The sequence below is a fragment of the Danio rerio genome, chromosome 11 (assembly GCF_052040795.2).
Source record: "Danio rerio strain M-AB ecotype USA chromosome 11, GRCz13ab, whole genome shotgun sequence".
Lineage (NCBI taxonomy): Eukaryota > Metazoa > Chordata > Actinopteri > Cypriniformes > Danionidae > Danio > Danio rerio.
In genome coordinates this window covers 40,208,189-40,222,563 of record NC_141031.1, presented here as the reverse complement: position 1 = coordinate 40,222,563, position 14,375 = coordinate 40,208,189, and the positions used below count along the sequence as shown (strand labels likewise).

General features: G+C 36.7%; 1 protein-coding gene across 14 annotated transcripts in view; it reads left to right on the top strand.

The window, feature by feature from the left end:
• The window catches only part of erc2 (ELKS/RAB6-interacting/CAST family member 2), a 118,780-nt gene extending 109,638 nt beyond the window's left edge, over window positions 1–9,142 (top strand). For 13 of the 14 annotated variants that reach the window (XM_087274164.1, XM_087274156.1, XM_087274162.1 and 10 more), the window contains 4 exons: window positions 1,318–1,899; window positions 4,075–4,138; window positions 4,243–4,437; window positions 7,798–9,142. In XM_087274164.1, coding sequence (XP_087130290.1) covers window positions 1,318–1,899; window positions 4,075–4,101 — 609 coding nt within the window. In that variant the 3' untranslated portion in view covers window positions 4,102–4,138; window positions 4,243–4,437; window positions 7,798–9,142. Of the gene's footprint in view, window positions 1–1,317; window positions 1,900–4,074; window positions 4,139–4,242; window positions 4,563–4,659; window positions 5,710–7,797 lie in introns of those variants that run through there. The other variant, XM_087274155.1, reaches the window with a different exon arrangement.
• The last annotated feature ends 5,233 nt before the right edge of the window (window positions 9,143–14,375 follow it).

The window sequence follows — 14,375 nt, the reverse complement described above, 5'->3', positions numbered from 1 at the left end:
ACAATACATATATATATATATATATATATATATATATATATATATATATATATATATATATACATATATATATATATATATATATATATATATATATATATATATATATATATATATATACTTTTTCAGTTGATTATTATATCTATACAAACATTTTGCTGGTATCGTCAAAAGAATAAGTAGCATAATATTTTTGCCATTGATAATAATAAGAAGGGTGGCATGGTGGCTCAGTTGTTAGCACTGTCGCCTCACAGCAAGAAGGTCACTAGTTTAAGTATCGGCTGGGCCAGGCCCGGATTGGCTAATCGGGAGGACCGGGAGAATTCCCGGTGGGCCGGTCCGTTTTTTGGCCGCGAGGGCCGGTGTCCCTAGTTCCAGAATCGGTTGCTCTCAGCAGTCACACTTTTTAAAAATTATTTATTTATTTACTTGACCACAGCCTTCTTATTCATTATTTTACCGCAGCTCTGCTCTTTTTATCTATTTTCACGTAGCCTCGTGAGCAGGATGCAAGATAATGATGATATAACTAGATAAGTCACCATTCAACATGCAGCTCTTGTTGTACAGTGGTTAGTACGTTAGATTATGACGCGGCCATCCTGGGTTCGGTCCTCGTCTGAGTAACAATTTTTTTTTTTTTTTTTCATTTTTATTGTTAAGACATAATACTGTAAGGTTTGTTGAACATTTGAAGTTCTAAAAGTGCTGTTTTCTCAAAAAAAGACGTTATAGTGTAATTAGAAACTGAATTGGAAATAACCTTATTTTAATATAGTCAGTGGTGAACTGAGGTGGGCCGGTCTGAGGCTTGAAACTCCAGGGCTGAAAAAGAGTCCCACTCCGGCCCTGGGCTGGGCCAGTTGACAATTCTGTATGGAGTTTGCATGTTCTCTCTGTGGTCGCATGGGTTTCCTCGAGGTGCTCCGGTTTTCCCCACAGACTAAAGACATGCGCTTAGGGCTGGGCAATTAATCAAAAAGTAATTGAAATCCACATTCATAACATGTGAACAGGAAGTGTTTGTGGGGAAAAAGTTTTGCGAGATAACGCAAAACATCTTTGTGAGGGAACGCAAAAAAATGTAAAAATATGTGTTGCCATCACTCGTTTTTTTTTTTCTTCCACCAATGTTTTCCCTACCATCATGTCCCTTCCGGATCTCCGTACATTTAAAAACATTACAAAAGAAAAGTTATTTTAAACTGTAAAAATAATTCAAAACATGTCTATTTTTATTGCAACTTTAATCAAACTAAAACATTCAACAACGTTTCACACTTTTTACTTTTCACCACATTTTCTCCATTTCAGACACAAAGCCGAATGAAACTGATCGCCGACAACTACGAGGACGACCATTACCACCCTCACGCTCCACCTCCCCACATGCAACCTCAACCACTTCACCCTCAACCCCAACCGCAGCCGCCATACCCACAGGGCCCGCACCCCCATCAGCCTCCATACCCACACGCACCCCATCCACAGCACCCACAGCCTCCTCCACACCACCCACAGCACCTGCAGCAGCCTCAACCACCCGGCCCACACCCTCCCCGACCCCAACAGCCTCACCCTCAGCACCAACAGCACCCTCAGCACCAACAACACCCTCAGCATCCTCAACACCCTCAACATCCTCAACACCCCCAACATCCTCATCCTGGGATCCCCCCACAGCAGCAGCAGCAGCATCCGCACCTCCAGCACCCTCACGGACCTCCACCTCAGCAGGGCCCTCACCCTCCCCAGCCTATGCCCCACCCGCAGCAACACCCGCATCACCCTCCACACCCCGGGCCTCAGGGGCCTCACCCTCGACACCCTCCACCACATCACCGGGGGCCCGGACGCGGACAGCCTCATCCCGGACACAGACCTTCCCCAGACCAGGTCAGTCATTAATGTGTTTTAATTATGTATATATATTTGTATTATGTAATGCATATTACACTTCCTAACATGAGGTGTCTGTCATGTTAAATATATCATATGTGTGAGGGTGACTGGTTGGAACGAGGATAGTAAACAGCTGGATGAGGTTGTTGACAAAGGTTGGGGAGGTTGTAGGAGGCAGTTGGACTCCCTGATTGTTGGGTATCGTTTGGGGTTATTTCGATACCAGTGCTAAATCGATACTCTTAAAATGGTAACGGTGCTAAAATGGTACCTGATCAGACACTTTTGAGCCTCAAAATTATGGTGGATGACTCTATAAAAATCTTTTATTTGACAAAAAAATATATACTTTTATTGAAGTTTAATATATACATTATTCATATTTCACATTTTTGGATTGAATTGCATTAAAATATCTATTTTGATCATTTGTTTGTTTGTATGAATTTAAGATTTGCATTATGCAATTAACATTACATCAGGTTACTACTAACCAGTGGAAAGACTGTCATCAAAATCAGGAAACACTTTTTCCTAGGGTTGGGGTTTGGGACTATGTTTACATGAACTTTAGTAATCAATCATTTGCCTTAATCTGAATAAGTCAATAATATGATTAAGGTGTTTACATGAGTTGCTTTTTGAATGATTCTTTCATGATCCTGTTTTATATGTTGTAGTACATAAATTGATTAGCGTCATTGCGTCACTTTGTTATCCACGTTTCCTCAGGAGTTTCATTTCATTTTGGGGGTTTAATTTTTTTTTTAACTTTAACTGCAGTTCGGCAGTTTTACTTTTATTCAGGAACATATTGTTCATGCCCCCATGACAAACTGAGGTATTGAAAGAGAATATGAAGTAAGGACTGCTGGAAGAGTTTGACCCCTCAGAAATAATTTATGCCCCCTCACTTTACATAAAGGATTGTTCACTCAAAACTGAAAATTCTTTCTGGCATTAATTACTAACACTCCCGTCATTCCAACCTACAGAACACAAATTTAGATATTTTATTATATGAAAAAGCAATTAAGTTACGAAATTGTGAAATTAACAACTGCAAATTTCTTTTTTTTTTTCTTTTTTTCGAGGTAGATATACAAACTCTCTGTTTTATTTTTATTTTTTTTATTTTTTATTTTTATGACATCAGATTGTACCACTTAACTTTTTCCTAACACTGATGAATGATTGGTTGGGTAAGCGTGATGACTCTGTAAAGCTGATTTCGCTTTATTAATTTACCGGTTATACAAATAGACTTACCGTGGGTTATCTTGCATGTGTGGGCATAGTTTGATGTCTTTACCTAAAACTAAATAAAACTTGAAATAAAACTGAGAGAAATAAGGAGAATAAAATATCATTTAAACTTGTTTGGCGCTAAAGCCATGATCCATCTGCATTTATGTAAACAGTATTATTACCGGTTTTAAAACTGTGCATGTTATTATTACTAAAAAAGTATATTACTTCCTTAAATTAGTAACTTAGGCAGTAATGCAAAGTAATAATAAATAAGTGAAGCTTATAAAAGGAAGAAGAGCGACCAAAATCAGAACCAGGTCTAGTGCCCCCTCAAAATGCCCCCTCAGTTCTGACATTCATACCGGTTACAAAGGTACCGGTGCCATAATGGTGCCGGGTTTTTGTACCCAACCCTACTGATAGTATCTCATTTGTTTTTATCACTCATTTCTCATGCGATACTTCAAAATGTGCATTAACACAGGCTGATGGAAACCCAGCAAATAAATTGTTGCAATGTGTTTTCTTCTTGGTTCCCGTTTACTCATTGAAAAAAAGGGATGTTACACTAAGAAATTGTAGCAAAAGTTTGCACTAATAGTCATTAATCCAAATTTGACTAATGCTTAGATAATTGTGAGTTAATGTGTAACATTTATTAACAATAACTACAAAATCAGCTGTAAATAAAGAGCCTATCTAAATAAGTCAATACTAATTAAATGTTAATAAAAGTACTAATTAAAGTAAAAGTTTGACTTTTCATCAGGCAATTGACCTGTACATACTCATCACTTAATTGTAATAAAAGTCTGAAGTTATGAACTAAACAACCTGCTCTTTCACCTTTAACTAATCTAATTGTTCCCATTTCATGCTGACTGTTGAACATCTGGATTTATGTTGGGCTCAATGAAGGATGATGAAGAAGGAATTTGGGCTTAACCATTACCAAACCAAAGCAATGATGTTGTTTTATGGGGTGAGATCTCAATAATTGATCTGTCAGTGTTCTAGTTTAAAATGATTGCATTGTTTGAAAATGATGATTGTGTCTATTACTATGGTCCATCTTTATGTTCTCAGACAGTTCAGTCACTTATGGAGGAGCACAGCCATGCCATACAGATGATATTCTACATCGTTCACTCTGCCAGTCTTTACTTACAATCAGACTCACTGTTTTTTGGATGGGGCCCCATTTATTTCCATGCATTGAGGATAAAGGCGGAGCATTAGTGTGAGTGGGAGGGACAAAGCTGGAGATGAACACCTGAGCAGGTAAAAGCAATTAATACTATTTTCACTCATTTCACTCAGAGAAATTGTAGGTAACACATACACTGGCCAGCCACTTTATTAGGTACACCTGTCCAACTACTCTTTAATGCTAATTTTTCTAATCAGTCAATCACATGGCCAACACTCAATGCATTTAGGCATGTAGACATGGTCAAGACGATCTGCTGCAGTTCAAACTGTGCATCAGAATGGGGAAGAAAGGTGATTTAATTCACTGGGATTTTCACGCTCAACCATCTCTAGGGTTTGCAGAGAATGGTCTGGAAAAGAGAAAATATCCAGTGAGCGGCAGTTCTGTGGGTGCAAATGCCAGTTGATGCCAGAGGTCAGAAGAGAATGGCCAGACTGGCAACAATAACTCAAATAACCACTCATTACAACTGAGGTATGCAGAAGAGCATCTCCGAACGACCACCACGTTCAACCTTTAGGCGGATGGGCTACAGCAGCAGAAGACCACACCGATGCCACTCTTGTCGAGAGGGGTCTGGATGCATACCTGGTGCAGTGCAATCTGATCTGCATCCAATGCTTATTAATGCGCTCACCCAACTCCACCCCTAACGCTATCCGTCACAGTGACGTCACTCACTCCATTAAGTGCATTGCGTCTGACATTGCATCACTGAGTGATCCAATCTCAGCTTGCATCATAAAGGCTGCATCCGATTACTATTGCTCCTTTCAGCTGAGAACAGGAAACTGAGGCTACAATTCCCCATTTAAGCATCATGGATGTGCTGCCAACAAATCTGCAGCAACTGCGTGATGCTATCATGTCAATATGGACCAAAACCTCTGAGGAATATTTTCAGCAGCTTGTTGAATCTATGCCACAAAGGATTAAGGCAGTTCAGAAGGCAAAAGGGGTTCTAACCGGGTACTAGTAAGGTGTACCTAATAAAGTGGCCGATGAGTGTAAAGTTTTGAAGTAGAATATTGGAGCATGCCTTTCCTATAAAATGTGCTCCAATAATCTTTAATTTTCAATGATACTGACAATGATTAGTTTTTCATACTTATTCATACTTAAACTTTACTGTAAATCATACATTAGTTTCATTTTTGTCTGTTTTTAGTTGATTAAAATGTGTTTATAATGTAATTAGGGCTTTACATTTATCAAAAAATCTTTAAAAAAAGTATCATAGTTTCCACTTAAAATTGAAGCTGTTGTTACATTAATAAAAGTAAGAAATGTCTTTTACTGTAAATGGATCTTTTGACAATAAATACTGAAAATTAAGCTTTAAGAAAATTCTATTATTATAATTTTATAATTGTATTATTATAATATTATAACTTACAACAAGGGTGTAGAATCAGCATAGACAGAAGGGACATGTTCCCACCAATATCCAAAATTATTAAAATGTCCCCACTAATAATGGATTTGCCTCCAAAATAAAATGAAATGATGTCGAAATTTTCCAGTCAGGTTTATTGTGCAAGACTCAGGTGAGACATGGACATAAGCAGCTACATTTCAAAGAAAAGTGTCATTCGCTTAAAGTCAAGTTCAATACAAGTCCACAATAATAGTTACCATGGATGTGCAATTGTTTCGATTTTGGCCTCCTCGACGATTATGAAAAAGCAACAATCGAGATAAAATGCTTATTGTGTCATATGCCTCCTCTTTCCAGAAGTCTGCATTAATTCCTTGTCAAAGTAAAATCATGCAAATAACTTTCGCACCATTAGACATGCTTTAGTTATTGTTGTTTTTTTATTACCAATTGTATTTGATTTATTTATCTATTTAAGTTTTTTTTAAAGTGCTGTTCTGTTTGCACTATCGGAGAAGGAAAAGAACATGGACATGTGAAGTCATCTTTTAGCATAAAATGTATAGATAGCAATATTATACTTGCACAAACAGGTTCAGATGCGGTGGTAAGTGTTTGTGCACAAACTAGCCTTCAGTAAACGGAAGTCTTTAAACTACCTTTTTGTCAGACATTCCTTTAACTTTACGTTATACAGTGCATCCGGAAAGTATTGATAGCGCTTCACTTTGTCCACATTTTTTTATATTACAGCCTTATTCCGAAATGGATTAAATTCACAGATAAAATTCTACACACAATACCCCATAATGACAATGTGAAAAAAAGATTCTTTGAAATTGTTTAAAATTTATTAAAAATAAAAAACCTGAAAAATCACATGTACATAAGTATTTGCAGCCTTTGCCATGAAGCTCTAAATTGAGCTCCGGTACATTCTGTTTCCACTGATCATTCTTGAGATGTTTTAGCAGCTTAACTGGAGTTCACCTGTGCTAAATCCAGTTGATTGGCCATGATTTGAAAAGGCATACACCTGTCTATATAAGGTCCCAGGGTTGACAGTGCATGTCAAAGCACAAAAGCACTCCCCGCCTGGAATTTGGCGAAAGGCATTTGAAGGACTCTAAGACCATAAGAAACCAAATTTTCTGGTCTGATGAGACTAAAATTGAACTCTTTGGAGTGAACGCCAGCCGTTAAGTTTGGAGAAAACCAGGCACTGCTCATCACCAGGCTAATACCATCCCTACAGTGAAGCATGGGGGTGGCAGGATTATGCTGTGGGGATGTTTTTCAGCAGCAGGAACTGAAAGACGAAAGGGAAAGATGAATGCAGCAATGTACAGAGACATCCTAAATGAAAACCTGCTTCAGAGTGCTCTTGACCTCAGACTGGGGCCACGGTTCATCTTTCAGCAAGACAATGACCCAAAGCACACTGCCAAAATATCAATGGAGTGGCTTCACAACAACTCGGTGAATGTCCTTGAGTGGACCAGCTAGAGCCCAGACATAAATCCTATTAAACATCTCTGGAGAGATCTGAAAATGGCTGTAAACCTTTGCTTCCCATCCAACCTGATAGAGCTTAAAAGTTATACTGCAAAGAAGAATGGGCAAAAATTCCCAAAGACAGGTGTGCCAAGCATGAGGCATCATATTCAAAAAGACTTGAGGCTGTAATTGCTGTCAAAGGTGCATCAACAAAGTACTGAGCAAAGGCTGTGAATACTTCTGTACGTGTGATTTTTCTGGTTTTTTATGTTTAATAAATTTGCAACAATTTCAAAAACTCTGTTTTTCACATTGTCATTATGGTGTATTGTGTGCAGAATTTAAGGAAATAAATGAATTTAATCCATTTTGGAATAAGGCTGTAACATAAAAAACTGTAGAAAAAAAGTGAAGCGCTATCAATACTTTCCGGAAATCAACACCCTTGACCCACAATATTACTGTTTTACTGTATTTTTAACCAAGAGAATGCAGCTTCGCTAAGCTTCATGCTGACACTCTCTTAAAAATAATTATTTCCTTTTTTTAACAGATGATTAAAAAAAATAATGGAGAGGAAGTCTGGACAGAAACAAAGTCACTTTCAAGTGCAGATCTTTTTCTAAGACATTTGCCTTGACGACTCTCCGTGCTCAGTCAACACTGGAGAAACTGCAGCTGCTCCTTGTTGCCTGGTTTCCAGTGCATGAGTCCGCCTCTTCTCTACACTGCCCCGCCCACTCTCATTTAGCTCCACCTCTTCAATGAGTCAGTCTGCGCTCATTCAAGCCTTGATTCTGTCAGCCTTCTTCATTTTCTTTTTTTATATGTGGAAATCCAATGTAAAATACTCATTTTTTTACAAACACATCTGCAATCGTAAAGGGCAAATACTGCCTGCCTTCGATACTTTTTGTTGTATTACATGTGCTTACTTACATGCTTTGAGAATGCACTACAATATGCATGTCATTCTGTGCCACATTTAGCCTCCATTGTTGGTACTTTAGTGTATATCGGACCTTCTAGAGTTGTCATGTCTTACCTCAGTTGATCCTCCGAGGTAGTTTACTCTATGCATAGTTCAATTTTGTCTTATAACGCACATTATATCAACACACACCATGCTAACTCAAATTGCCCTTTTCTTTTTGCTTGTGCTCCACTCAAATCCATCAGGCCTGGTTTGCATACAAGCTCTTATGCACCTCCAGCCCTCACAACAGGGAACGTTTCTAATGGTGCTTCAACTGGTGCTCAGGCCCAAAAGAGATGGAGACAGCCATGGCGACAAGCATTTCGTACATTAGCTGATTCGTAACACTCCATGCATCCATGACACCATCATAGGGCAGATCATTGCAATGTGTTCCTGGGCTACCGCTGCAGGTTGTAGCAGGGATGAGTTTATCAAGATGTCTGTTGACGAAAGGCCAGTCCACTCCACTCCGAGTGTCCCACAAAGAGATTGTCCTTCCTCCTTTAACGAACCGTCCCACCAGGTAATGGCGGAGTCACCTCCGATTTCTCGTAACGTCTCAATATGGTGGCGAGTGCCTATTTATAAATAGATAGTAGATATATATAGATAGAGAAATACTAGCTTAATAAAGTGCGTCTACTGTGGTCAGACTATTGTGTCAGAAATCGAAGGAAATTTATTTTCCGGCGTGTTTGAGTCGTGTGTGTTGTCATTGTCTGTTTGGCCTTTGCAGTGCTCCCGTTACAAGATCTTGGCACTGGGGTCTATGCAAAAAAATCAAAACAAAAAAAAAATGGAACAAACCAAGAGGTCTTTTGCAGGATGTATTAAATGTGTGAAATCTAGTTTCTTGATCTTCAGCTCGAGGAAGTGTTGTATACTATATGTTGCACCTCACAAAATGAAAAAAAATAAAGTATTTAAATGGCAATGAGATTAGCAATGCAGTGGACTGAAACTTGCACTTGAGGGTAACGGCCTGTGCACATCGGGATAATTATTGCTCATGCTTATCGCAACATTTAACACTGGAACTACCAGAAATCATCTATAAGGTCATTCTGACCATTCTCATATAATACGCAATGGTGGAAAGAGTACTGAAAAGTCATACTCAAGTAAAAGTCCCATTACTTGCCTAAAAGTCTAGTGCAAGTAATATAAAAGCATCTAATGTAAATATTACTGAAAGTATGAATAAAAGTAGCCCTTTCAAAAGTACTCAAGAGTAGTAAGTAGTGAGTATTACAATGTAAAAAGCTTAGGTATTTACATATAATTTGAGGATGTGTGTAAACGTAACATTCTGTAGTGCATTTAGTTATTGCCCAGCAGGCACACAACGTTATGAGCCGTTAATATTTAGGTTATATTTAGGTTAGGATGTCAGGTGAGCAAAATTCGATGTCTAGCCAGCGTCTAGGGATTTAGGTTGTGTTAGAAAGTGTCCAAAATCCAACATCGAGCCAACATCTCAAACCAAAGTCATATTGACATCAAATACTGACATTTATTTGTTAGGTATTGCAACCAAAATCCAACGTCTTAATGGTAACATCCACACAACGTCAAGCTGTAACATCATTAGACATTGATTCTCGGTTGATTTTAGGTTGGACATTGACGTTGGGTTCTGACGTCAACCTGGTTTTCATTTCCAAATGAAATGTAACGTCCCCGCGATGTTGGGGTACAACGTCAATCTGACGTCATGTTGACTTGTGCCTGCTGGGTGCTTAAGGCCATTTTGGTCTTTATACAGTAAACATTTGTGATCTTTTCATCAGTGACATGCACCTAAACAAACTCTTGGACAATGCTTGTAAAGATTTTGGACATTTTCTTGGACCCTTTTATTGCTTCCAAACAGTTTGCACTTATAAATCACTCATGTCTTAAGGTAGTTCATTATGATGCAATTTTCCTTCTATGTACAATTTGAGTGGTCAGGAATCACAAGACTACTCAGCCAATCCCCATAGACAAGAAAAATAAAGTAGCGACTGCAGGTTAAAGGAAAGTAGTGGAGTAAAAGTACCGATAGTGCACTAAAAATGTACTCAAGGGAAAGTAAAAGTACACATTTTTAAAACTACTTAGTAAATTACAATTCCTGAGAAAAAGTCAATTAAGTAATTTGTTACTTTACACCATTGAGAATATGTCATATTGTTACATCATATTTTATAAAGTCATTAGCTTAAAAAAATTATCTTTTTGGTAATATAGCTTCAGAGACACGCATGTTCAAAGTCATGGGGAAAAGTAGCAGACTCTAAAATGTGGTAATTTTGTTCACTATGGTAATTAAAGATAGAAATACTCATAGATGTTTCGTGTTTTTAATTTTATTAGAAAAACAATGTTAGAAATAAATATACACATATTTAGGAAAAGTTCACATAGCTCGACCTCTTCAATGAATCAGTCTTTGCTCATTCAAGCATTGATTCTGTCAGCTCTCTTTAGTTCTACTTTTTTGTAGGTGGAAATCTAATGTAAAATAATAATTCTTTACAAACACATCTGCAATCTTAAAGGGCAAATATTGTCTGCCTTTGACTCTTTTTGTTTTATTACACGTGCTTGCTTACATGCTTTGAGAATGCACTTATTTTATATGGGACTAAAAATGTGGTTTTGAAAGGCTATTCTGAAGTAAAGTTTTGCCTTTCTATCAGTTTGCAGGAAGTTGCTAGGCATCAGAGACACACATATTCAAAGCAATCCATGCTGTCATTTTGTCCGCTATGGAAATTAAAGGTAGAAATACTCGTAGATCTTTTGTGTTTTGTAATTTTATAAGAAAACCAATGCTAGAAATAAATATACACATATTCAGGAAAAGTTGTAGATGTTTTTTCATTTAACAGTTGATAAATGACTAAATTTAACACCTCATGACTAAATAAAAAACACCAATGTGAGAGTGAAAACCAGTGTGCAAAATATCAGGCATAAAAGATAAATAAAAAATCATTTATTTATCTTTAATGTGTTATTTTAAAAACTCTTGTTCACGTGCCTTAAGCTGCTGGAGTTACAGTAAAACATGGCTTAATGGTGCTCAAGCACAAAACGGTTTAGCCAAGCAAAAAGCAATTGCAGATTAGGATTCAATAGTGAGTTTAAGTTCATTTTCTTTTATGGCTTGTAACCTTTATCCTGCAAACTTTTGAGCAGGTGTTTGTGTGGTTTAGTGGAGGAGGTTCAACAGAAGTGGAAAAGTGATGAATACATGTTAGAAAAAAATGATAGGTAAAAGCTTGAAAGTGTGCTACAATCAAAGATCTAAAGCATTATGCTGCACATCGACACCTTGTGTACCATTTATGTTTTTCATTAATAGTGAAAATCACTTGGGTATGAATGCTGAAAAATGTTGTCGATAAGCAAAAGTTAAAATCGACCCGATGTGCACAAGCCTTAAAGATGCGTTCACATTTTCTGCATGAACGCACTGTAAAAGAGTAGTTCACCCCCCCAAAAAAATGAATTGTTCCATGATTTTATCACACTCAAGTCATTCCAAAGTTGTAAGACTAATTTTGTTTTGTGGAACAGTAAATCACTTAATGGACAAAAATATATGTAATGGAAATCAAGCTATTTGGTTACCAGTATTTCTTTTTATTTATTGTAATTAAATGAACATAAGCTGTTTTGCTTTCCACTGGCTTCCACTGTATGGTCAAACAATATAATATAAATCAATGGGAACAAAAACTGTCTGGTTACCAGCATTCTTCAAAACATCTTTGTGTTCCACAGAAGAATGTAAGATTGTCATACAGGGGTGCGTTTCCCAAACAACGCACGAAAAAAAAGAACGATGTAGTGATGAGTGTTTCGCAAAATCCGGATTTCCTCTGTTGCGAATCGTTTGTACCATGTTAGTTATAATGTAAAACGCCCATAACGATGCTCTAAACGGAGTGGAGTAACAACTTCTTTAGAGAAGAACTCTATAATCTCTTTGTGCAAATTATATTGTTTTACACACACACATTAAAATAAAACCCAATATTAGTTTTGGTAAAAACATGCACTCACTTTTCATATTAATTGAAATATATGGCTCATATAAGACCAGTGATTCCTTTACAAATATTATTGAGAACATTAAATATTCTATTCTAAAACACAGAATCACTTACAAAAGCAAACACCTATTCTAATATCATATAAATCATATAAATAAATAAATAATGAGGTGATTTATTAAGAAATGGAATTTAATATTTATTATTATTAGGAAATGAAAAAAATCCTATTTTAATAATAATATTAATAATACTAATGATGATTATTATTATTATTATTAAGTAGGATTTTGTTGATTTATTTAGTTTATTGTTAAAGTCTGATTTGACAAATTGACACATGTAAACCTCTGCAGAAATGCTCTAACCAACAGACCCATGTCATATACAGTACAGATAAATAATCTACCAAAAATTAAAAGCATTAACATATGCTGTGTTGTTGTTGTTTGTTTGTTTGTTTGTTTGTTTGTTTGTTTGTTTGTTTGTTTGTTTGTTTTTACAAGCTTTGGAGACGAAACGTAAATTTAGCTTTTAAATAATAGGTCACCTATAGTTTTCGTCATGAGCCACAGCTGTGTTCAAAGTGACATCAATGTTTTCAAAGTGCACTGCGAAGGGAGCACAATTGTAAACATGAAGACCGCTAAAACTGATCTGCACTGAAAAAAAAGATGTCTGCAAAATTGTGGCAAACAATTAATTTGTGTTGAATTTAAACAAACAAATAAAATTTAATCAAATTCTACTTAATTTGTTTGTTTAAATTCAGCCCAAATAAATTGTTTACAGGTACTTAACGTAAAAAAAATTGAGTAAATCCATGGAATCATTTCTGATTTTTTTTTTCAGTGTGTAAAAATACTTTGAAAGCAAATTACACCTAATAGAGAAGACTTTAATTATTTTCTATTTTTTAAATGTTAGAAAGTTCTAAATAAATAGGGCATGGGGGGGGGGGGGGGGGGTAATGGGGAATAGAACACAGCCAGGATCTAGGTTTCTAAATACAGCTCCTGAGGTGGTTGCAAGCATACAATTTTGCGACGTAGTTTGTGAATGTTCATTGAAACGTTGGATTAGGGAAACGCCAATCAACAAAGTATGTTTATAACGACGGAACTTGCGACCTTAGTTGGCTAATGATGGTTTTCGGAAACGCACCCCTGATTTGAAATGACACATTTTCCCAAAATAAAAATGAACATTTTGCACTATAAAAACCAATTAGTTGACTCCAAAAAGTGAGTAAGCCCGATGCATCTAAAGGAATTAGTTGCATAGTTATAAAAATGAAATCAATTTAACAGTTCCAACAGGTCTACTCAGTAAAGTAACATTGATTTTTACAGCGTGTGGTGGACTATTGCTTCAACATCAACACAGTTCAAGTGCAAGCTTACACTGAGATGATAACACTTGTTTTTCCATTGTCTTATACTCTATTTCACTGCTTTTGTCCATAGTTGTGAAGTTCACAGTTTCTCAGATTGGCAAAACTCAAAATATAGCCAAGATCAGACTGTTAAAATGACCTGTTTGTGCTTCCATGTTGCATTTTCATTCTTGTTATTCAGGCACCTTCATGTCAATTCCAGAACCTCAATCTCTTCTGTTCCGAAGTGTTCTGGAAGATCATTCTTTGGCTGTGTTCGCATTCTTTTCACTGCGTTCAAGTGTCACAACTATTGGTACTTTTGGGGTTCAGAAATTATTTGTTATGGCAACACTCAAAAGTTGTAATGCATTGTGTGACTTTGGATCATGATGACATTCATCTTTTAATGCTTAGTTCAGACCAAAATAAAAACTCTGTCATCATTTACTCACGCTGATCCAGAACCATACACAATTTGTTCATCAGAGTACCAATATTTAGAATTTAATTAAATGTCTTTACTTTCCCTGTGATGGGTTGCAGCTGGAAGGGCATTCATATGCTGGATAAGTTGGCGGTTCATTCTGCTGTGGCAACACCTGATTAATAAAAAGAGTAAGTTAAAAAGAAAATTAATAAATGTCTTTTCAAGAGTTCACACTTAGCTGATGATCAATAAAGCGTATTAGGCAAGCTGTATATATCCTCGAGCCTGGGGCTCCCTCCCG